We start from the raw sequence: 22,798 nt of genomic DNA, 5'->3' as shown, positions 1-22,798 counted from the left end.
TAAAGTAAGTTACGGATACAACTAAACAGAACTTTTAATATATGTCTAAACCAAATGTTACTTTTAACTCTTAGCCACCAGTACAAAGATTCAATACATATTACATTAAAAATGTAATACATATTACAGTTAAAAATCATATTTAAAAATAATTTGATTCATCAAATTATATTTTTAAGAGACTTTGAAACATATAGCAGAGTTTGGAAAAGTTAAAAAAGAAAAGAACAGAAAAGAAAAAAAATGTACCGATCTGTGTACTCAAGGACTTCTATTTGAAAATGACCTAAAAATAATTCCACCTAGAAAGATGAAGGTTGACATGAAATTTTTAGACATGAATTTCTGTAATTATGTGGATGATGTTATTACAAAGAGTCAAGAATGTTTTTTAATATTATTTCCAGGAGGTATAAAACATTATCAACCTTCCAAGAAAAGTACTGAAAAAGCATACCAGTAATAAACTACTAGTTCAAAAAGTCATATTGGAATAGTTCAGAACATCATAGCTTATTATTTGTACTGTCTCCCTCCTGTTCCCCTAATTGCCCTTCACCTTGTCTCTAAGCAACCACTAGTCTACTTTCGGTCACTATGATTTCCATCTTCTTTAATTTTGAATAAATGGAATAATACAGTATAAACTCTTTTCTGTCTGACTTCTTTCACTCAGCTGTCTTATTTGGAGGGGTTATTTTGGTTATTTTGATTAGGTTGCTATGAGTACCAGACCATTTTTATTACTGAATAGTACTGTTGTTTGGATATTTTGCAATTGGTTTCTTCACTCAGCAGTTTTTGGACATTTGAGTGGTTTTTGATTTTGGCTTTCACAAAGGAAGCTGCTAAAACATTAATGTACAGGTTTTTGTGTATGGATATATGCTTTCTTTTCTCTTGGGTAAACAAAAAGGAGTGGAATGGCTGGATCATATGGGAGGCACATGCTGAACTTTTAAAAGAAATTGTCTGTTTTATAAAATGGTTGTACCATTTTATATTCCCATCACTATAAGAGAGTTCCTATTATTGATACTGATTTTCAGAACTCATAAAGGATCAGTTCTAAGGGAGTCAAGTGAGAGAACCCCATAAAGACAGTTCACTAGGCAGTTTCTACAAGGTGGGCAGGGCTTAGCTCTCTTTAGCTCTGAAACTACAAACAGGCAACAAGTAACTACCCGTAAGTCACTAGAAAAATGCTCTCCTGACTGTTCTGTGAGATAGTCCCTCTCTAACGTGAACTGGAACTATTAGAGAGAAGCTGAGATCCCTAAGGCATTCAAGAAAACTGGCGAGGAGGGGAACAAATGTACTTTAGTGTTTTGAAGATAAACTACAACTGTAGTAGTGAGATTCTTTTGGTAGATGTTACTGCCTGATAACCTAAAAGTTTAGTTATGTATGAAGTACTGAATTCACATTTCAAATACATTAATTTCAACCACATTCCCACGTCTATCATTCTTATCATGGGCATCAGAAGCTACGTTTACTGAGCCCGATTATGTGAATGAGAGCATGGAATCAGAAACCCCAGGTTTAAATTCTGGCTCTCCCATTTATTAACTCTGTGAGTTTGGGTAAATTATCAAACTTCTCTGTGTCTCAGTTTCTCCTTCTATAAACGGAGGATAATAGTAACACTATTCTCACAGGGTTGTTTTGAGGACTCATGCACTTAGAAGAATGCTTATTCTGAAGAATAAGCATTAAATTTATGTTAGCAGGGGTCGCGACCACTAATACTACAATTTCTTTTATTATGCTAGAATGTAAGACAGATACTTTGTGTATTCATTACCATGCTCCCAATGCCCAGACCAATGCCTGGCACAGAGAAGAGATTCAATAACTGAATAAATTACTATGTGACAATCATTATGATAAGCATTTCACATATTATTATTGTATTTATGCTTCATTATAACCTTATAAGATAGATAGTACAAACATTTTTATTTTACTAATAGAAAACAGAAGCTTGGATACAGATCAAGTAACTTCCTAAGGGCACACAGAACTGATAAACTCAGGTCTATCTGGCTGTAAATCCCATGGTCCATGCTGCTCAACTATTTCCTATTATGCACTGAATTTTAGAGATGCTTTTATTTAAATGTGATTTTTTGCACTTAGAGAGATCCTGAAAAGCACTCTGGAAGGGTGATAAAAACACTGTAGTGATAGTCTCCAATTTGCTTTTGGGAAAAAAAAAATAGTTATCTCTGCATAACTACTTGTGTCACAAAATGAATGTATCCTTACCGTTGGCTTTGGTTGACTGTGGGGTTGCAAGAGTGTGCCTCTTGGAACTGGGGATCACTGGATGGCCATCTCTGTGTTATAGAAAAAAGAAAAGGCAATTCCAAATTATTTAAGATGTTTGTTTAAATACCCTTCAAACCACCTGGTAACTATTGAGCCACAAGAATTTTATTCTAGATAGGCTTCAGGGGGTCTAGGCACCCGGAAGCTGTAGACAAAATATTTATCAGTTTTCATCTACCTCTTTTCTAGAGGGAGATATTCTTGACCCAAAAAAGATTAAGAATCATTTCTTTACATAATTTTTCTCTGGGTTTAGGATTAACACATTACTGTATTTCCCCTCATTTAAAACACTTGTAATATTCATGATCTAATAACTTAGTTCACTGTCATTCAGGTGATGGTTCAAAGATAACTTAGGAATTATAGATGACTAAGTTTTGTGTATCTGAAACCCTTGATACATGCTTTTAAAAAAGTTATTTAAAGTGAAAATCTAGACAATATATATACAATGTATTATATATACATATACATTATATATACACATATATACATATATACAATATATGCATATATACATATATACAATATACATATACATTATATATATATATATATATATATATATATATATATATTTTAAAGGATTATAAGAAGGATAGTACCACCCAATGTGAAAAACTGTTAAAAAGACATCACCTTGGAAACAGAGGAATGGTATGCAATCTTAACACTGCTAGTACTTGAGAGAAAAGGGAGGTTGCCTAAAGTATATAGTGCTGGGAGAAGCAATTTACCATGGGCCCTACACATCCTACATATTCTTCCTGGGTACCCCAGAAATGAAAGGCCCTGACTGCTTTTTATATAGGCCAGTTCTCAAGGCTATGTTTGTGATGAGCAAGCTTGAGGGATGAGGGAAACTCTTTCTCCAAATAAAAAGCAGGTTTTCTTACAGGCTGCCATGAAGGGGAGGGTTCCTCTTCTTCTCATGGTATTTCTCTCTGGTACTACAACCCACTGCATGTGCAGGAATCCACTAGGCCACATGTGTCATCTTCAGGAGACTTAGAAGATGTGTGGAACTTGTCCCAATACCATGCCATTGTTGCTTGTGGTTACCAAAAAAGTATTTTGTTTCTGACCCAGGAGTTTCATACCTTCTACCAGCATCCAAGAAACAATAACAGGCTGGCTTATTAGCTTGCAAGTTGGGTAAGACCACAGACCCTGTACAGTTCTTGACATACAGACAATTACCACAAATATATACCTCTCTGTTATTGCTGGCTGTGGGCTTCAAAGAGGGTAGATATATATAGTAGTGGAGAGAGCTGGAAGAAGAATGAAGGGGAAAGTAATTGTGACTAGCACCACTATATCTGTTGTGACTAAAGTGAAGAGAAAAGCAGAAGGGCAAAAGAAAGTGATTTTAGAGCTAGCATGAAGGGTACTCTACTAGTTTTGAGGCAAAAAAATTAGCTGGATCTATGGTTCACAGAGATGTTAATTTTCACAAAAATATTTTCCAGATTGAACACTTTCCTCTTCCACTCATTAACATTCAGCTACACCTATGAAAATAAATGTATTCCAATCTAATTTTTAGAAATATATGAGGTAGGGGTGCTTGGATGGCTCAGTAGGTTAAACGTCTGGCTTTTGATTTTGGTTCAGATCATCATCTTGGAGTTTATGGGATTGAGCCCCGTGTCGGGCTCCACACTAACAATGTTAGACTGGAGCCTGCTTGGGATTCTCTCTCTCTCAAAATAAATAAGTAAACTTAAAAAAAAAAAAAAAAAGAAATATATGAGGGAAACAGACTAGGGATTATATTCAAAGAAAAAAGTACACAATCAAATTTAAAGGTTTAGAAGGAACAAATGTTTATGATCAAATGATTTAATTATACATTCTATACTTTTAAAGACATACTATGTAAAACTCACCATGTATCACAGACATAAATGTAACATAAATGTGTAATTTAGAAAGTCTGGCTGTATGTACATTATGGTAGGCAAAATAATGGCCCCACAAAGGTGGCTACATCCTAATCCGCCAAACCTGTGAATATGTTACTTTACTGGGTAAAAGGGATTTTAAAGATGTAAGTTAAGGATCTAAAGATGAGGAGATTATCTTGGGTGGGACCAATGTAATCACAGAAGTCCTTATAAATGAATGAGGAAGGGAGGAGAGTCAGAGAAAGAGATGTGACAACATAAGTAGAGTGTTATGCCTGCTGGCTTTGAGGATGGAAGGGAAGCTCTGGAAGGTGGAAAAGGCAAGGAAATGGATTTTCTCCTGTAACCTCTTAAAGAAGGAATGCAACCCTGATAACGTCTTGATTTTAGCCAACTGAAATCCATTTTGGATTTTGGATCTTTTTTTTTTTTTTTCATTTTGGATTTCTGACCTCCAGAACTATAAATAAACTTATCATTTATGCCACTATATTTGTAGTAATTTGAAATTAATGCATACTTTTTTTCAATTTATTTCTATTATTAAGTGAAGGAAAAGTTGCCATTAGCATTTCTTATAATGTGAAATTGTCATGAGGTATGGTGAAAGTGACAATTCTATGCCTCATTGGCTGTAGACATGACGTTTGGGCAGAACTGACTCTGTTCCAGCTCTGGGAATGGGCCAGGACTGGCTTAGGCCAATTGATATATTCTTATTTCTTTGTCTCAATTCAAGGGATAGCCTTAATTTAGGTCTAAGGCAATCAACAGACAGTCCTTGCTTTACCATGGTTATTGGTGAGAATTGTTAGAAGATTGCTCTGGACGGTGCCATGTGTTAAGTGACAAAGCCACTTAATCATGAAGGAAACACATACACAGAAAAGAGAGTAATTGAAAACAGCAAAAAATGGAGCCATAGCCTGCATCAAATTTCACCTGATGACCACCTCATCTTTGCACTTTTAAATCCTATAAACTAGTAAGTTCCTTTTATTGTTTAAACCACTGTTGAGTTGTATTTTCTTTTACTTGCAATTGAAAACATCCTGACAAATGTGGTAACCACCCTATTATCAACTGCAAATATGTATCCAAACACTAATCCACTTAAAGTGCTCTTGGAATCTCCTATTAAGAAGTCTGTTCTAGCTTTATAAACTGCCAGTTTAGTCTGTGAGTTACTAATTCAGGAATATCTTTTTAAGATAACGTAAGTGTGATCAACAGCCTGAAACATGAGCAAACACAAAACCCACAAGTATTGCAGAGTACCTTGTTGCTTTCAGCACCACTGAAGGAAGGGACATGTCTAATGTTCTCTTAGCTTCTTCCAAGGTCATTCCTTGTGTGCTGACACCGTTCACATAGTGGATGATGTCCAATAGCTGGAGATTACCCTCAACGGCTGCAACTGACCTCGGATTGATATCACTAATATATATCACTTGATGAAGGGTGTCATGACCTCCAGATAAGGAAAAACCTTCAGGGAATAGAAAATATTGGTTTTCCTTAGTCTTAAGAGTACTTACTTTTAACCTAGCCAACAAAATCACACTGCACACAGCCTGAATGTGCATTACCCAACTCCTCTTTGTTGCATGTTAATATAATGTCAGGTAGCAAATGAGGCAGCACTGGCATCGTGGGTAATTCTAGAACTCGTCCTAGGACTAATCTGACTGTCTTGGGTGCAGCTCGGAGCAGATTCACTGCATCTGTGTGAGTCATGTTTGTCACATCTGTGTCATTAACCTACAAAAATGAGAAAGAGGCAAAATAGATTACAGTTTTGGAAAGAGAAGTTGCCATGAAAATACAGCAATCTCCCTAGCTCTACCTTAGCCAGTAAGAGAATGGTCTCTAATTTATTGCTAATTCCCTTTACTGTGGAAATCATAAGTATAATGAGCAAGTAATTACATGTGAAATAATAATGTAAAATGTCTAACAAATGCATCATTATTTTGCTAATATAGGAAATTTATCCTCATGGTAATTTAAGAAACTTTCTGTCCCTAAGACTCAAGACAGCTTATGTAATGCTTTAAGTAAGAGTAGAGGAACTTTCAAATTAAAAAGGGCACTTTCAGCATTCCCTAAACTGTTAACTATACAAAAGCCTTTATTTTTAAGAGGTGGAGAAGGAAAACGTAAACCAAGCAAAGAAATGGAGTGTTATATTAACTCAACCTTCTTGTTCTTCCTTCTCCAGCCCTGACTTGGTCTCTGGTCACATTTGCATAAATCCATTCTTTAATGTCTCACCTTTATGAGCCGGTCCCCAGGTCTTAGCCTTCCATCGCTTTTGGCTGGATCTTGAATGACATCATGAACATAACAACCAATACTCTGATTGCCTTTGGTTACTGTAAAGCCCAGGCTTCCTTTTTCTGATTTAATTAAGGTAATGAGGAGTTCTACTTCCTAGGGAAGAAAACAGCGACTCTTTAGGTTGTCTATTTTTGCCCATTGACAAACAGAGATGACTATTATTTCTACTGAATAGCAGAGGAGGAAATCAAACCTTAAAAGATTACTGATCTTAGCCAAGTGAAGCTAGGTCTATCCAATTCTAGATAGAATGTATCCCCATCTAAGAGTTGGGTTTAGAAACAACACTATGTGTTTGTCTAAAGATGGCTGAGACAAAACTTACTCATGCTTCAATTTTTGTATTTTCAAGGTAAACAAGGACACATGAATGGTTATACTTTGATGATCCTTTGATATATATTTTGAGGGGAAGGTGTAGGAAAATTCTTCATCTATTTCTGAGCAATTAAGATAGATGTCAAGAGCCACAAAAGAAAAGGTTTTCTTGTAAAAACATGAAGCCTTTAGGTGATTAGATATTACAACTTCATTTAGTTGTACAAAAAAATTTTTTTTAAAGATTTTGACTGAGGGGTGCCTGGGTAGCTCAGTCAGTTGAGCATCGATTCTTAATTTCGGCTCAGGTCGTGATCCCAGGGTTGTAGGATCAAGACTTGTGTTGGGCTCCATGCTGACTCTGGAACCTGCTTGAGATTCTCTCTCTCTCTCTCTCTCTCTCTCTCTCTCTGTCCTTCTGCCCCTCTCCCCTGCCTATGCTCTCTCTCTCTCTCTCAAATTAAAAAAAAAAAAGATTTTGAATGAGATATGAAGGTTGCTTATAGTTTACAGGGGTAATGACACACTTGTAAAGGAAATCTTGCAAAGATTTTTTTCTCTTTTTGAAAAGATTATTTTCTATTGCTGAGAATGAAACTGAAGATGTATATGTCTCACACACACACACACACACACACACACACACACACACACACTCTTCTAGGCAAACCAAGTATCTGAAGAGATTAACTCCAAAATGTTTATGATTTTTAGGTGGTGAGATTATCAGTGGTTTCAGTATTTTTTAAATCTGTTTTTTTTTAAATTTTCCAATGATAAATATTTATTACTTGGATAATAAAAACAATATTGAAAAAGGCTGACTTTCAATCAATGTAAAGGATATTATTCTTGGAGATTTGGCTTCCAAACTGAATTTAAAGATTCAGAAGTTATAGGGTTATTTGTACAATGTAAAGGATTCCATTTGGGCATATACAAAAAAGTGTGGAAGAGAAAAACTTACATTCAAATTTGATTAGAAATTAAATAGGCAACTCATCAGGATTCGGGAAATAGTAGATACTGTATTAGGTACTCTACCTATATTTCTTTTAATCCTCATCACAGTCCTAGGAGGTTACTAGCCCCATTTTATAGCCAGAACTACTAAGGCTCAGATGAATGAAGTAATTCCACAGGCATCTGCCCAATTATAGCAAGTCAGTGGTAGCGTCAGGATTTATATCCAGGTCTTTTTGTCTTTTCCCCTGATTCTCGGCAGAGAAACACAGCAGATATGTTATCTACTTACTGGACCTGGATATGAACCTACTCAAAAAGACAGCCTTTTTCCTAAAGGGAAGCTTTGTGTAACTACATCTTAACTGACAAAACATGGAATTTGTTTTTTACGTTTATTTATTTTGAGAGAGAGAGATTGCATGTGTGAAGGTGTGCGTGGAGGAAGAGCAGACAGAATCCCACGCAGGCTCCATACCGTCAGTGCAGAGACTTTCGTGGGGCTTAAACTCATAAACAATGAGATCATGACATGAGATCATGAGTTCATGACATGACATGAGTTCATGACATGAGTTCATGAAATCAACTCTTAACCAACTGAGCCATCCAGGTGCCCCAGAATTTTCTTAATACAGAGGAAACAACTCACCAGCTCAAAGTCTTCAAGGTGGTTTTCTAAGTCATTTTTCAAAGATGTCAAGCTTTCTTGTCTAGTTGGTTCAGAAATGTGATGCATATGATATTTATCCATTGAATTAGTGGAAGCAGATTCTGATTGGGGTTGATAGCTCTGCCCAAGAGTCATGTCCAGTGGTAGAGGGGAAGGAGGACTGCTACAGAGAGAAAGAAGCAAGACTATTTTCAAATACATTTCAGTGTCAATACAGTAAGTTTGTGCCACAAACAGAAAGCGCTTAACACATATTCATATCTGCTTATGATTGCATTCCTAGCTAATTTTTGCCTAACTCTGGACTATGAATTTATTTCATGTTTGCTAGATGCTAACAATACCAGTTTTTATTCTCTGTCCACATTCTTTTTTTTTTTTTAATGTTTATTTATCTTTGAGACAGAGAGATAGAGAGATAGAGAGAGAGAGAGAGCACAAACAGGGGAAGAGCAGGGAGAGAGGGAGACACAGAATCCAAAGCACACAGAGTCCAACATGGGGCTCGAACTCAAGAACTGTGAGATCATGACCTGAACCAAAGTCGGACACTTAACCGACTGAATCACCCAGGTGCCCCTGTCCAGATTCTATTTTGAAGCTCTTCAAGCTGCATAAATTAGTAAGACAGGTTAAATAGACTTTTGATTCCTAGTCATTAACTAAAGGCTGAAGCCAATATTCTCAGAAGCCTAATGTGTGTTTCAACATAATAAGAAAGAGAAGAAATAGAAAAAGAATATAAGTCTTATTCCTGTGGTTATTTTGGATGATCCAATGGGGGGGAAAACCCCCAAAACACCAAAAGAACTTGAACAAGTATGGCTGCACCTAGATATACACAAAGATGTAACCAAACAGTAAAACGTATGAATAATTGTTAGAGGTACAGATGTAGTCTTTTCCTTTTTTTGCCTCTATGCTTACCTTTTGCAAACTGCCTCCTCCCCACCAATCACTTCTCTTTATATTAGTACTCCCTATTCTCCTACCCCATCAGTATCAAAATAGGTCTCTTCTCTTTCTTGTAAGTATTATGAATTACGGTGAAATACAAACAACTTTCCCAATTACTGGTAAATATACTCAAGAGAGCAGCAAGTCTCAGGTTGAACGGCTAGACAGCTTACAGTTTTGCTAACTAAAACTGTCAGTCACAGTAACTGGATATCCAATATAGTCATCATCTGCCTGATCATTGTGAAGTTCACACAGACATATTTCATTCTTAGAGAAACGTATGTTGCTGCTCCTGTCACAAACAAGAAGCAGTTGCTTTGAGTGCTACACATAATAGTGACAGTACCTGTCATCAAGTTCTGGTTTATTAGGCATTTTCTGAGGATAGTAAAACATGGTACAAATGGTGTCTTCCTGATCGTTAGATGCTTCACGTTGGCTTTGTGCCTGTGATACCATGTTGCTCAGAGTCTGATGCAAAGCTGAACTCCAACTCATATTTGGTATCTTTGCTGGAGCTTTTACTAAGTCGTCTTCTCCACTCCCACTGCTGTCACTGTAACTGTCTCTCCTGGATGTACATTGTTTCTTGTTTTTGTCATACGTTTCGTTTTCATCTGAGCTGGTGCCTTGCTCCACACATGCTGCTTGAGAAGAGTCTTTACTGTTGTTTGGGAGAACTTGTGCTGGAGAGTGCAACGGGGTCTGTAATGGACACATTTAAAGAGATCGGGGTGTGACAACTTATATTAACGCTAGAACACTTAATTGAAAAGGAAGATGCTGAACAGCAGCACTTTCTATTAAAATATTCAATTATTTTCTGATAATAAAGGTAACCTATGCTCATTACACAGAAAAATCATATATAAATATATGTGAAAATAACAACTAATATCATATGACTTATACTTTACATCAGAATTATATATTATATCTTACTTTTTTTTTTTAAGATTTTATTTTTAAGTGTAGGGGGGAGCCAAGATGGTGGAACAGCATGGAAGATTTTATTTTTAAGTAATCACTATACCCAATGTGGGTCTCAGATTCACAACCCTGAGATCAAGACTCATATGCTCCACCAACTGAGCCAGCCAGGCACCCTTGTAGCCTACTTTGAAATTTAGGTTTCGATCATGAGTTTTTTCTGAGGTCCTTAAATATGCTTTGAAAAAAACTGCATAAAACTATGTAATGATCCCACAGATGGCTATACCTTTTATTTATTTCAGAATTCTTTTATTTTATAGAGTTGCTTCTAACTTTCTGCTACAATAGAAATCTAGAGCTTTTTTGTATGTACATTTTCACCTGAGTTTCTCATTATTTCCTTATAATTTTCTATATAATAGTACATAGGATGCTTTGAAAGGCCTTGCTAACTATTTCCAGATTGCTTTCTACAAAGATTGTATCAATTTATATACTCATTAAGAGGAGAGTTCTACTCAGTTCTTCCTATCTGGTGCCAAAAATCAATGTAGTCTCATAAAATGCTGTTTATAATACACCTTACAGAAATCATATTTTCCTATTAATATCCTACAACTACCCCTCTCCCGGACATAAAGACCAAAGTTTCTGGGGCCAGACACTGCTGCCTTTCATACCCAGAGGTCATGTTTATTGGTAATGGAACACACTATAAAGTAGACAGGACAAAAGTTGTCCTTCTTCAATTATATTAATATTATTATCCATCTATGTATGGATTCCTACCTATCAGCATGTAATTTATAAATAACCATCAAAATAGATTTTGGATCCTTTAGCTATTCCTTGACATAAGAAAGGGAAATGGACAAACATATTGCTTGCTCTGTGATTTCTAGTATTAAAAATAAGGGCAAAAACTCTCAAATAAATTTTATTTATGTATTTATTTGTTTAAAGTTTATTTATTTATTTTGAGAGAGAGCAAGCGAGCACAAGTGGGGGGAGGGGCAGACACAGACAGGGAGAGAGAGAGAATCCCAAGCAGGCTTCACATTGTCAGTGCAGAGCCTAATGCAGGGCTCAAACCCACAAACCGCAAGATCATGACCTGAGCCGAAGTTGGACGCCCAACGGACTGAGTCACCCAGGCTCCCCTCAAATCGTTTTTATTATTTAAACTAGCTCAGAATGAGAATTATGCTTCCCAGTTTGGTTCAATGAAGAAATGGACAAAAGGGCTTTGTAACCATTATTGTATTTTATTTTTAATTTATTTACTTTTTAAATTTAGGTTTATTTATTTATTTTGAGAGAGACAGAGAGAGGCGGAGTGTGTGAGCAGGGGAGGGGAGACAGACGGAGAGAGCACAAGCAGGCTCTGCAGAGCCCAATGCAGGGTTCGGACTCATGAACGCATGAGATCATGACCTGAGCCAAAATCAAGAGTCAGATGCTTAACCAACTGATCTACCCAGGCACCCCTGTAACCATGATTTGAAATCTTTTCCTATTTATGCTTAGAAAACAAACTCCTAAAATCCTAGAACTTTGTAAGTGGAAAGGAGAGAAGAGAAAGTGAATTGAATTACTTTATATTACATATGCAGAATGCACTCGGAGGTCACGTGACACACCCAAGATACTCCTAGTTAAAGAATAAAGTAGATGAAACCCAGGAGATCAATCAGTGACAAAACCATGACAGCTGAATTAATCACTCAATTGCTATTCTATAAAAATATAAATTAATTTTTCATAGTTCTCACCAAAAGAGCAGGGTCAATTTCTGGTAGCACACCAGGTGAAGGTCTACATAGAAGCAAGGATACTTCTGGGGATGTTCCCCGGAGAGCAGAGATGACTTCCTAGGGGTACCATGAATGACAAATGAAGATACAGTTAAGATAGCACTATGACATCATAATGAAAGGCTCATCCATCTCATTATTAAAAGTATTACATTCACCACCTGGGGGCTCACCTGCTGAGATAGTCCTTTCAAAGAGGCTCCATTCACTTTTAGGATAACATCTCCCACTTCAATTTTTCCACTTTCTGCTGCTGGCTGTCCAGGAAAGAGCTTTTTAACTCTTACTATGCTGGCATTCATTTGTTCAGGAATAAGACTGTCTTCTCGAGAAAAACTGAATCCTAGGCCTGAGCTATTTTTAAACAATTTAACCTCAAATGTATTCTCTGGAGAAGAAAAGACATTAAAAAAATTTAAGTATTCTTATCGTGCTGTGTACACATATGCACATACAAACGTATGTGCTTTCAGACACATTTTAAAAAGCCCATCTTCTCAGAATATTTACAGCTTTACAGGCACTTACTGCACTTTTATTCTATATTCGAATCCTATTTCACACTCTCTATCATTAAAAAAACTTAATAAACTAAGCTGCATGAACTAAGCTACTTGAACAGAAGAGAGGGTTTTGATATCTGGGTTCTGAAAATAAAATTATGCTTTAATCCCACGTGTTTTCAAAGATTATAGAATAACATTAAAAAAAAAAAGAGAAAAATCTGGGGAAGGGTAAGAATGAAGGAAGTTTGGGGACACAATGGGAGAAAGATGGTAAGAAGAGTGAAGCAAATGTTAGAGACGGGTAGGGGAAAGTAAGCTGACATTCCAGTGTTTCAGTGAGGTATAATTTAATCCAGTAAATTGATATGGCATTATAAACAAATTTCAATCAACAAAAGAAGTTGAAAGAATAATAACCAGAAAAGAATGAAGTAACATATTTAAGGAAGGAGTGATGGAAGAAATAAACAATACAAGGCAGTATAAAGAGGTAAAGTAGGTATGCTAATTTTATTTTCATAATCAGATAAAATAATACAGCCTGGGCTATTTTTTCTCCTTATTTTTGCGAGTATTTCTGAGGCACTAAACATTTGGTAATCAAATAAGGATTTAAAATAAAAGGCAAAACAATGGCTATATACCACCATCAGCATTCATAAAGTAAAGGACATTTATGCCCCTTAAAATGAGATAGATGGAAATCTCAGAATAAAGGGTATTTCTGTATTATGAACACTTAGCTTTATGAAAAGCTCAGTACTACCTCATTCTTAATTTTCTTATTTTTTTAAAAAATTTTTTTTTTCAATGTTTATTTATTTTTGACAGAGAGAGACAGAGCATGAACGGGGGAGGGGCAGAGAGAGAGGGAGACACAGAATCGGAAACAGGCTCCAGGCTCTGAGCCATCAGCCCAGAGCCCGACGCGGGGCTCGAACTCACGGACCGCGAGATCGTGACCTGGCTGAAGTCGGACGCTTAACCGACTGCGCCACCCAGGCGCCCCTTAATTTTCTTATTTTTAAAAAACTTTTATTTATGTACTTTGAGAACAAGAGCGGGTGAGGAGCAGAGAGAGAGGTAGAGAGAGAGAATCCCAGACAGACTCTGCAGGGCTCGAACTCCTGAACTGTGAGATCATGACTTGAGCTAAGATCAAGAGTCAGATGCTTAACGGACTGAGCCACACAGGTGCCCCTATTCTTAATTTCTTATTTTACTAGCAAGTAGCAGTATGTCCAAGAGCTTGCAAAGTTTGTAAGAAAGATCATGATCTGGGAACTATGAGGTGAATTTCTACCTAGGGTTAGCTTGACAAGTCCACAGAATTAAACAAAAATATAGAAAATGTTACAAGTCAAGGTTTCATATGAGTTTGAAGCCATTCTCAGCAATTATTTATAGTTATTTTTTTCCTTGAAAATTTCATTTGAATTTTATAACTATTCAAAGGACTATTAAGTGACCAAAAGTTGTTTCATGGATGACTTCATTACCTGAGGTCTTTCAGACTTTAAGAGGTGCATATATATGTCCTTAAAAAAAAATGGTATAGTGGTCCATCAGATTATTTATACTTGACAAGAGTAATTAGAGGGACTCAGGCATGAATTATATGATCCAACATACAAAAATCAAATTTTGAGTAAGTCAAGAATAAGTTAAAGGTGAGATGACAGTCTCCCAAGGCCTGACCTTCGGTGACAAAGCTGTAGTCTTTGACATGAGTCATTTTCTTCATCTTTTCTGGGGCTTGACCTTGGGCATCTGGATCTGGAAAGGTGCACTGTGGGGTGATGGGGACATGTTCTTTGGATGCTGGAGATTGTCCTTTTTCTAATAACAGATGAACCACCTGGACAAATGGAATAGCATTTCATTAACTAAGAAGAATTATAAGAAAGTAGGTAAATTTTGAGGACTTTATATGGTTCATCTTATAAAATCATTTAAAGTAACTTGTCCACCAAAATATAGATGGAGAGAAAAAAACAAACAAAAAAAACCCCACCAAAAACATAGAGGGAGGGGAAAAAACAAAAACAAAAAACAAAGCAAGGGATTGAAAATTTCACAATCAAGTTTTTCTTATTTTCTGTATAAAAAATAATTAAAAAGAAAAATCTCTCTTATAGAAATAACATAAACATGTTATAAGAAATTTGGGCACTAGAATAAAAACACCATTATACTATAATACATAGACTATTATAAATAATTTGGTAAACTTTAGAAAATAATTCAGCTTTGGGCTGAAAAATGACTAGAAGTGAAAATCACTAGATGTTTGTCCTTGTTGACAAAAAGTTAAAAAAAAATGCAAACTCCACTCTTCCTCCTGTCAGATCTGGTAATATTATGGCTAAATGTGATATAGAAAGTCAAGTTCCCTCAGTGAAAAACCTCTTGCAATAATACCTGCTTCCCAATTTGAAGGGAAAAAAAATACTAGAACGTTTACATGAATCAGGCTTGGTTTCTTGACTAATAAATTTGGAGATCTTAGTGAGACAGATATTATTCACAAATTATTTATGTTCTTGTAAGCTATCTTAAGTGGTTGGTATAATGAGCTATTTATTACCTGTCCTGTATTTCTCAGTGTTTCCACAGCTTGCTTATGGGTAGCTCCTTCCAGACTAACTCCGTTAACAGCAAGAACACGATCACCTATAAATTAGGCAGCAATTTTGAGAAAAGTAGATGATAAAATAAAGATTCTATATGCTTTCTAATATCTTGTGGTCTTGTTTTGTATTAATTTAAGGAGAGACTCGGACAAATTCTGGACAAAATTCTGTCACAGAGTTTCTTTAATATGTGTTTACTTTCTTTCCTAATTTTATGACTAATCTTAAATACAATTTAGAAGAAGATATTGTATATATTATAAAGTCAATTTATTTATTTATTTTATTTTATTTTTTTAAAAAATTTTTTAACATTTATTTATTTTTGAGACAGAGAGAGACAAAGCATGAACGGGGCAGGGGCAGAGAGAGAGGGAGACACAGAATTGGAAGCAGGCTCCAGGCTCCGAGCCGACAGCCCAGAGCCCAACGCGGGGCTCAAACTCACGGACCGCGAGATCGTGACCTGGCTGAAGTCGGAGGCTTAACCGACTGAGCCACCCAGGCGCCCCTATAAAGTCAATTTAAATAAACTGACTATAAATGTAGAGAGATTGGAGGGCACTAACCTAGTTAGCTGTTATTAAAAATGTAGATACCAGTGTTTTTACAAGAGCACTATTCGTTTCTCATTTTCTGGCAATTTGCTTCTCAGAAAGTACAAAACGTGAACTGAAACACTGTCAAGATATTTTCCGATACTAGAGATTAGGCTGGAAAGAAGAGTTTTGGAATGACATCAAGGAGTTTTTTTTAATGCTTTAGTCTTAAAAAAATTGCATGTGTTCTTCTATTATGAATATTTAAAGGTCTTTATGAATTTCCTAATTTCTACTTTATTTGTTGAAATGATAATCTTATATGCAATTCCTGTACACACACACTCTACCTTTGTGAATTCTACCATCGGACTCGGCTGCTCCCTTGGGAATAACAGCTTTCACATAAATGCCACCATGTCTGACGCTGGTATTCACACCCCCCTAAATGGAAAAAGACAAGTAAAATAACATTTTGTAATATGAGAAATTTCACACTCCATCTTTCAAATCTGAGACCTAGAAAGTGTTCAATCCATCAGCCAAAGCAGCAGTACCACATCAGCACATGCAATTAATTCGAAACCCAAGAATATTTCTAGCCAAGTTTTCCAAATGTAAAGCAGTTACATTTTAGAAAAACTCTTTACTCAGAAAACAACATGTCAGATCTTGACTGTATGAAGAATTGCTCTCCCTTTGTAAGTCTATACCATGAGTTATGAGCAAGCAGGAAGCAAAATCCATCTATGCAAAATTAGTAGAAGATGACTGTCTGAAAAAAACAGCAAATAGAATAATTTGCTTCAGATCATATCTGCTAACCTGAAACTTGCAAATCTCATGAGTCAAGAAAAACATTTTTTTTTTTTTCATTTTGAAAGGCTTTGGTAGGTAAGTTTTGTTATAATGTAGATGAGATCTAATGAGTATATTCTCCATCTTTTGTGGATATACAGCTTTTCTTCCCCTACACAACAGAAAGATAATAAAATTCTAAAGAAGTTAAGGACAAGAGGTAAAGGATTATGATATTTTTAAAAGTGCTAGAACATTAGGTTTTCTTTTTGACCTCTGTATATTAATGGTGCTGTTTCTACCATGTTTCTAAATGGCTTTTCCTACCTGACAATACCCTTCAACTGTCATAAATGATAATGTTACACTTTAGAATTAATACAAGTCTCAAGCATTTTCATCAAATAGCCTATGCTCATATTTTAACTACCTTAAAAGTACATATATTCCTTGGGAACCTCTAATTTTAATATACTAATCACATTTACAAATTAAGATATATTATGGAGAGAAAGGGCATATAAATATACATTAGAATTTATTTATCATGTGGGTTAAAATGTATTATTCCATGCTTATGCAGAAGTGTCAAATGTATGCAAAACATACTTATTAATTTTATGTTTTCTAAGTCTTGTATTCAGATTAAACATTATGAAATGTAAGGGGTTTGAGTAGATAGACTTGTCTAATTTCTTTTAAATCACAGGAAAAAGTGCTTAGCACAAAAGTTATTTTTTAAAAAGTTTTAAGATACAATTCAATTTTTAATTTTGGAAATATTTGACAGGTTTCCCTTTCGAAGCAAAATAAATTAATAAATTGGCATACAATAGGTTGCTGGAAATAGAGAAGAGAAAACATTTGAAAACCTTGTCAAACAGTACCGTGACACTTATCCCCAAGCTGTTATCATTTTTAGCCAGTTCAACCTCAAAGACATCTCCAGGTTTAGGAGGTGATGAAGGAAAAGTTTTAAAATTCATTTTGTTGGATGTATTCATTGAGGAGGAGGATTCCTTAACAAAGAAAAACAAACAAAAGGATTTCTTGTTAGAGTCAGAATGAATTACTACTGGAAGATCAATACGTGTTTTTTTAGAAAAATTAAGAAAAAGCAAGATATTAAAGGATAGAGTAAATTCAAAGATCATGAGGGCTGGAAGACATCTTAGAGATCATTTAATCCAATGCCTTCATATTTTATGGTTAAGGATATTGAGGTCTAGACATTAAAGGTCTTCCTTCAGGTCAAACAGCTAGATAAGGCAGAGGGAATCCCAGAACCCAGTTCAAACCTAGCTTTTACATAATCCTTGTCCAATGCTTTTTATGCTCCTGAATGTAGAAAGTATTTCTATTTCCTTTAAAAATCAATATATATCAAAGCAGCAGCTTTTAACTTGGACCTCTAAGATGAGTAGGCTTCATGTTTACTTTGCTTATATTTACAAATCCAATATAAACAATACCTAAGACCCATTTGTAAGGGCATTACCCTCTTGTGAGGAATGTTGGTTCCTCCATGAACAAAGAGCTTATGGGTCTTTTCTGAATCCGCTTGTGAATGTGAGTTTAAATTTATGTCATTTCTAGGAAATGAGCAATTTTGTATGTTGTTGTTCTTATTATTTTTGTACATTCAGAACTTCAGAAGAATTCAGACTATCAACAGTAAAGTCAACTGCCCATCATGTGAGCTATTTAAGAACAGAATTTTCAGATATTAAATTCTCTTATTAATAGAAATGTTAAATATGCAAGATATAAATGACTTGTAAAAAATAATCATAACCTGATTATTCATTCCTTTCTGTTATCAGGTAGCAAGTTCCCAGAATAATAGCCATTTTAGAGTTAGTATTCAAAGCTGTTAATTTGTCAGAAAGTTAGTATCAAATGCAACAGCAGTTAGTCAGTAACATAATATATACACGATTCCTCCTTTCCAGACTAATAAAAGCAGTTTAGAGTAGATTATCCTGCTCTGTAATATATTTGCTATTGTTTGCTTTATTAAATGAAAAAAACAAACACACACAAAAACAAAAAAAAACAGAGATTTAAATTAAACTATGCCTTTTTTGGTGTTTGATGATCCTGAGTGCTCGAATAAGTAGCTTCATCCATGTCTGAATCTCCACGGTCAGAGTAATCTGTTGCATCAGAAATGCCTGGGTTTTTAGTCTTGTTTCCATTACTGTCAGCGGAAGCCCTCTTTTTCTCAGTGGTTTTGGATATCACAGAAGGGGAAGGGCTGCCGTGCTGTGATTCCTGCCAGGTTCGGTCACCCGCAGGGCTGGCAAAGAAACCATTGACCTGGCTCTGGGACAAGCTGGCACTCTCAGTCCTGGAATCCTGAGAACTCAGGCTTCCTTCGCGCAGGCCCCCAGACTGCCCACAAGAGCTCTCTGAGATGTGCCTTGGGGTACCATGTGGCCAGTGGTGATCCTCAGAAGAATCTACAGTACTGTCTTGCATGTAGGAAGGTTTCTTCAGGTAGTTTTTCATGCCATTGGCAATGTGCACAGGAGTAGAAGGCACTAGAAGTCAAAAATCCATGAAGGAGAGTAACAGGTTAGTGACACACGTCTGGGCTTGCATACTTGCAGAGCGTTTCTTAATGATTGTGGGAGAATTTTACACAGGATAACATATCCACAACACCTGATCCGGGGCCTGGAACCAAAATAAGGACCCCAAAGGTGTAGCAGGTGCTTTGTGATTCCTCTGTCCCCTCTTTTGGTCATTCCTGCTACATCTCCTATAAAAATGCATATCCCCTTTGCCTTAACTTTTTATTTCCATTCTCCAAGACCTACTTCAAATGACTCTCCTCTGTGAAGACTTTTTTGATTCCCTAACTAAAATTAATTTGAATCACCCAAACTCTTTAATCCTTATTTAATGGTTATTTATTTATTTATTTTATATTGTCCTCCCAGACTGCATTTTTTGGACTCCAAATAATTATAAAGGCAACTCCAAATTCATTACATATATATATATATATATATATATATATATATATATACACACATATATATTTCTTATATATATGTATATATATACATATATATATATATATTTCTTATCAAAAACCACTTAAAGTGTATCTAAGTAAGACACAAATCATAGATTTGTATAAAAAATTACAGATGCAAATTTATAAGAAATTGAAAATTTTATGTAGCATGCAAAACCAAGGAAAATTTAAAAGAATGAGCAACTGGAAAAGGAATATTTGCAAAAATAACAAAAAATAATCAAAGGGTTAATATTCCTAATATGCAAAGAGTTTCTAAAAGGTAGTAAGAAAGATTTAAAACCCCTATGCAACAAGGGTGTGATGTGTAGACTGGAAATTCATTTTTTTGGTTAACATTTATTCAATTTTGAGAGACAGAGACAGAGTTGGGGGCGTAGGGCAGAGAGAGAGGGAGACACAGAATCTGAAGCAGACTCCAGGCTCTCAGCTATTAGCACAGAGCCTGACGTGAGACTTGAACCCACGAACTGTGAGATCGTGACCTGAACTGAAGTTGGATGCTTAACCGACTGCGCCAACCAGGTGCCCCTGTAGACTGGAAATTCAGAGTAGAATACAAATAATAAATATATAAAGCAACATTCTCATTGTTGCTCAAGGATATGCAACTTAATGCAGTTTTCTACCTGTATGGCTGACAAAAATGAGAATGACTGATAATCTCTCATACCACTGATGGTGTGAGAAGAGCCCTGTCACATCTACTTGGCTAAATATACATTGATAAAACTTGGGCAAATTGATAGCACTCTGTCGAAAATTTAAATGTGCATACTAAATACACTTTTAGGTATATAACCTCTAGAAATACGTACATTTTCCAACGGTGTGTATACAAGTATATTTGTTGAAGCAACATTTATAAAAGGATTATAGCTAACCTAGATGTACAACAGAAAAACATTAAAATTTAATACACCCATGACACGAAATGTAATGCCATATGAAAAAGGTGTATATTCATGGATGTTCAGAATATACAGTGTGCAAGTGACAAATTGATATTTAGATTATAAAAAATAATTGGATTTTTAGTTAAAAAAAGTGTGTGTGTGTCTGTGTGTGGACATGCATACAGGTACTACTTTTTTTTCAATAATGTATCTATAATATACAGAAAGTGACATAGACACCAAACAGTTTCCCTAGAAAATGGAGTAAGGAGACTTTTTACTTCATAGATTTCTGTATAAATTGGATTTATTTTAACAAACTAGTATGTATTCTATAACTTTAAAAAATTAGCAAACATAAAGAAAAATAAAACTTCCTTTTTGGTGGTTGATACTTGAGAGGGACAGTCTAAGATACATACCAGTAATGTTCTACCTTCTTTGAGTTTTATTTTAAGTTACACTACAGTATAGCTACACGTGATGGGAAGAGTAATCTAGCTTTCTGAAGAAACTGTTTCACAGAACTATATTTTAACATTATGCTTTTAACTTTTATTGAGAATGAATAGTAAAAAATAAAATAACCACATGAAAGTCTCCTGGAAAAAAAAGCTTCATTGATCTCTACACTAGGTAAAGTTTCTCTGCTAAATGCTCTCTTGGCACCTTGGAACTCCTTCCTAATGTTTATCATACTTACTATGAAACATTTATTTGCTTAGTTCAATATTTGTCTCCCCTGATAGAGTGTAAGTCTCATGAGGGTAGAGTGTCTGTGTCTTGCACACCACAGGCATTCAATAAATATTTGTTGAGGGGTGCCTGGATGGCTCAGTAGGGTACGTGTCTGACCTCAGCTCAGGTCATGATCTCACGTTCATGAGTTTGACAGCTCAGAGCCTGGAGTCTGCTTTGGATTCTGTGTCCGTCTCTCTCTGCCCCTCCCCTGCTCATGCTCTGTCTCTGTCTCTCAGAAGTAAATAAACATAAAAAAAAAATAAATATTTGTTGAACAAATGAGTGAATTTTCTATAAAATATCTATTGAAAAGAAAATTAAGATGTGAATCCCTTAATGCTTTAAATATTTAGAGGAAAAATAAGCTTCTTCTGAATCATATGCTTCTTTTGCTAAAACATGGTGAGTAAAAGAACCCAATGTTTGTTTTGTTTTGTTTGATTTGGTTTGGTTTTGGGTGCTTGAAACTCAGAAGTATGCTACAACATTTTCAAATGCAATCATCTTCCTTTGCCTAAGATGACTAGACTACAATTAGATTATAAGGCTCTTTTGGGCAGTGATGGTGTTTTCTATCTGTTGTGTTTGTTCTATCTGTTGAAAATATTACTTATATACGTACATATTTATATATATATACATATATATACACACACACATACACTATATACATACAAAGTATTTAGTGAATATAAGAAACCATAGTCAAAATAACTCATCTGTACAAAATGTAAGAAATTTTTATGTCACAACACACTGTACAAAATGTTTTTTCTATTTTATCATAATTGTCTGAAATTATGCCTAAAATTCACTATCTAAACTTGTTTCTCAGCTAATATTTAATTATTCTTTTACATATTTCTCAGTATCTTTGGGATGAAGGTAACTTGCACATAATTAGCACTTCAATGTTTTTGAAAAATACCATTAATAATGACACCTAGGTGTGCCTGGGTGGCTCAGTTGGTTAAGCATTGACTCTTGATTTCAGCTAAGGTCATAATATCACCGTTTGTGAGCTCCAGCCCCTCCTCTGGCTCTGTGCTCTCTCTCCCTCTCTCTTTCTCCCTCCTCCTCCCCAAGTCATGCACACACACACACACACACACACACACACACACACTCTCTCTCTCTCTCTCAAAATAAATGAATAAACTTAAAAAAGAAATAATGACACCTAAAATTCACATTTAAGTGCCTAATAGGTACCAGGCAATATGCTAATTCTTTACATGTATTATCTCATTTAATTTTCAAAATCTGTAAGATAGGCACTCCTATGTTCACCATTTGATATATGAGTATAGTGAGGCTTACCATGTTAAGTGATTTACTCAAGGTACACGGTGTTAAGCGGCAGAAACAGAGTCTGAGCCTAGACTTTGAGG

At 35.5% G+C, this 22,798-nt stretch overlaps 1 protein-coding gene across 4 annotated transcripts in view; it reads right to left on the bottom strand.

The window, feature by feature from the left end:
- The window catches only part of PTPN13 (protein tyrosine phosphatase non-receptor type 13), a 178,189-nt gene that overhangs the window by 26,510 nt on the left and 128,881 nt on the right, over positions 1 to 22,798 (bottom strand). For 3 of the 4 annotated variants that reach the window (XM_047091578.1, XM_047091579.1, XM_047091580.1), the window contains 13 exons: positions 18,804 to 19,267; positions 17,612 to 17,743; positions 16,277 to 16,370; positions 15,342 to 15,427; positions 14,453 to 14,612; positions 12,422 to 12,636; positions 12,207 to 12,305; positions 9,848 to 10,206; positions 8,521 to 8,701; positions 6,522 to 6,680; positions 5,837 to 6,008; positions 5,526 to 5,736; positions 2,272 to 2,342 (listed from right to left, as the gene is read on the bottom strand). In XM_047091578.1, coding sequence (XP_046947534.1) covers positions 2,272 to 2,342; positions 5,526 to 5,736; positions 5,837 to 6,008; positions 6,522 to 6,680; positions 8,521 to 8,701; positions 9,848 to 10,206; positions 12,207 to 12,305; positions 12,422 to 12,636; positions 14,453 to 14,612; positions 15,342 to 15,427; positions 16,277 to 16,370; positions 17,612 to 17,743; positions 18,804 to 19,267 — 2,403 coding nt within the window. Of the gene's footprint in view, positions 1 to 2,271; positions 2,343 to 5,525; positions 5,737 to 5,836; positions 6,009 to 6,521; positions 6,681 to 8,520; positions 8,702 to 9,847; positions 10,207 to 12,206; positions 12,306 to 12,421; positions 12,637 to 14,452; positions 14,613 to 15,341; positions 15,428 to 16,276; positions 16,371 to 17,596; positions 17,744 to 18,803; positions 19,268 to 22,798 lie in introns of all 4 variants that reach the window. The other variant, XM_047091577.1, reaches the window with a different exon arrangement.

Source organism: Lynx rufus, unplaced genomic scaffold (assembly GCF_022079265.1).
Source record: "Lynx rufus isolate CCGP_SWC_20201006 ecotype Redwood Valley unplaced genomic scaffold, mLynRuf1.p SCAF_3, whole genome shotgun sequence".
Taxonomy (NCBI): domain Eukaryota; kingdom Metazoa; phylum Chordata; class Mammalia; order Carnivora; family Felidae; genus Lynx; species Lynx rufus.
The sequence above is the reverse complement of the archived record's forward strand: the minus strand, read 5'-3'. Positions and strand labels throughout refer to the sequence as shown.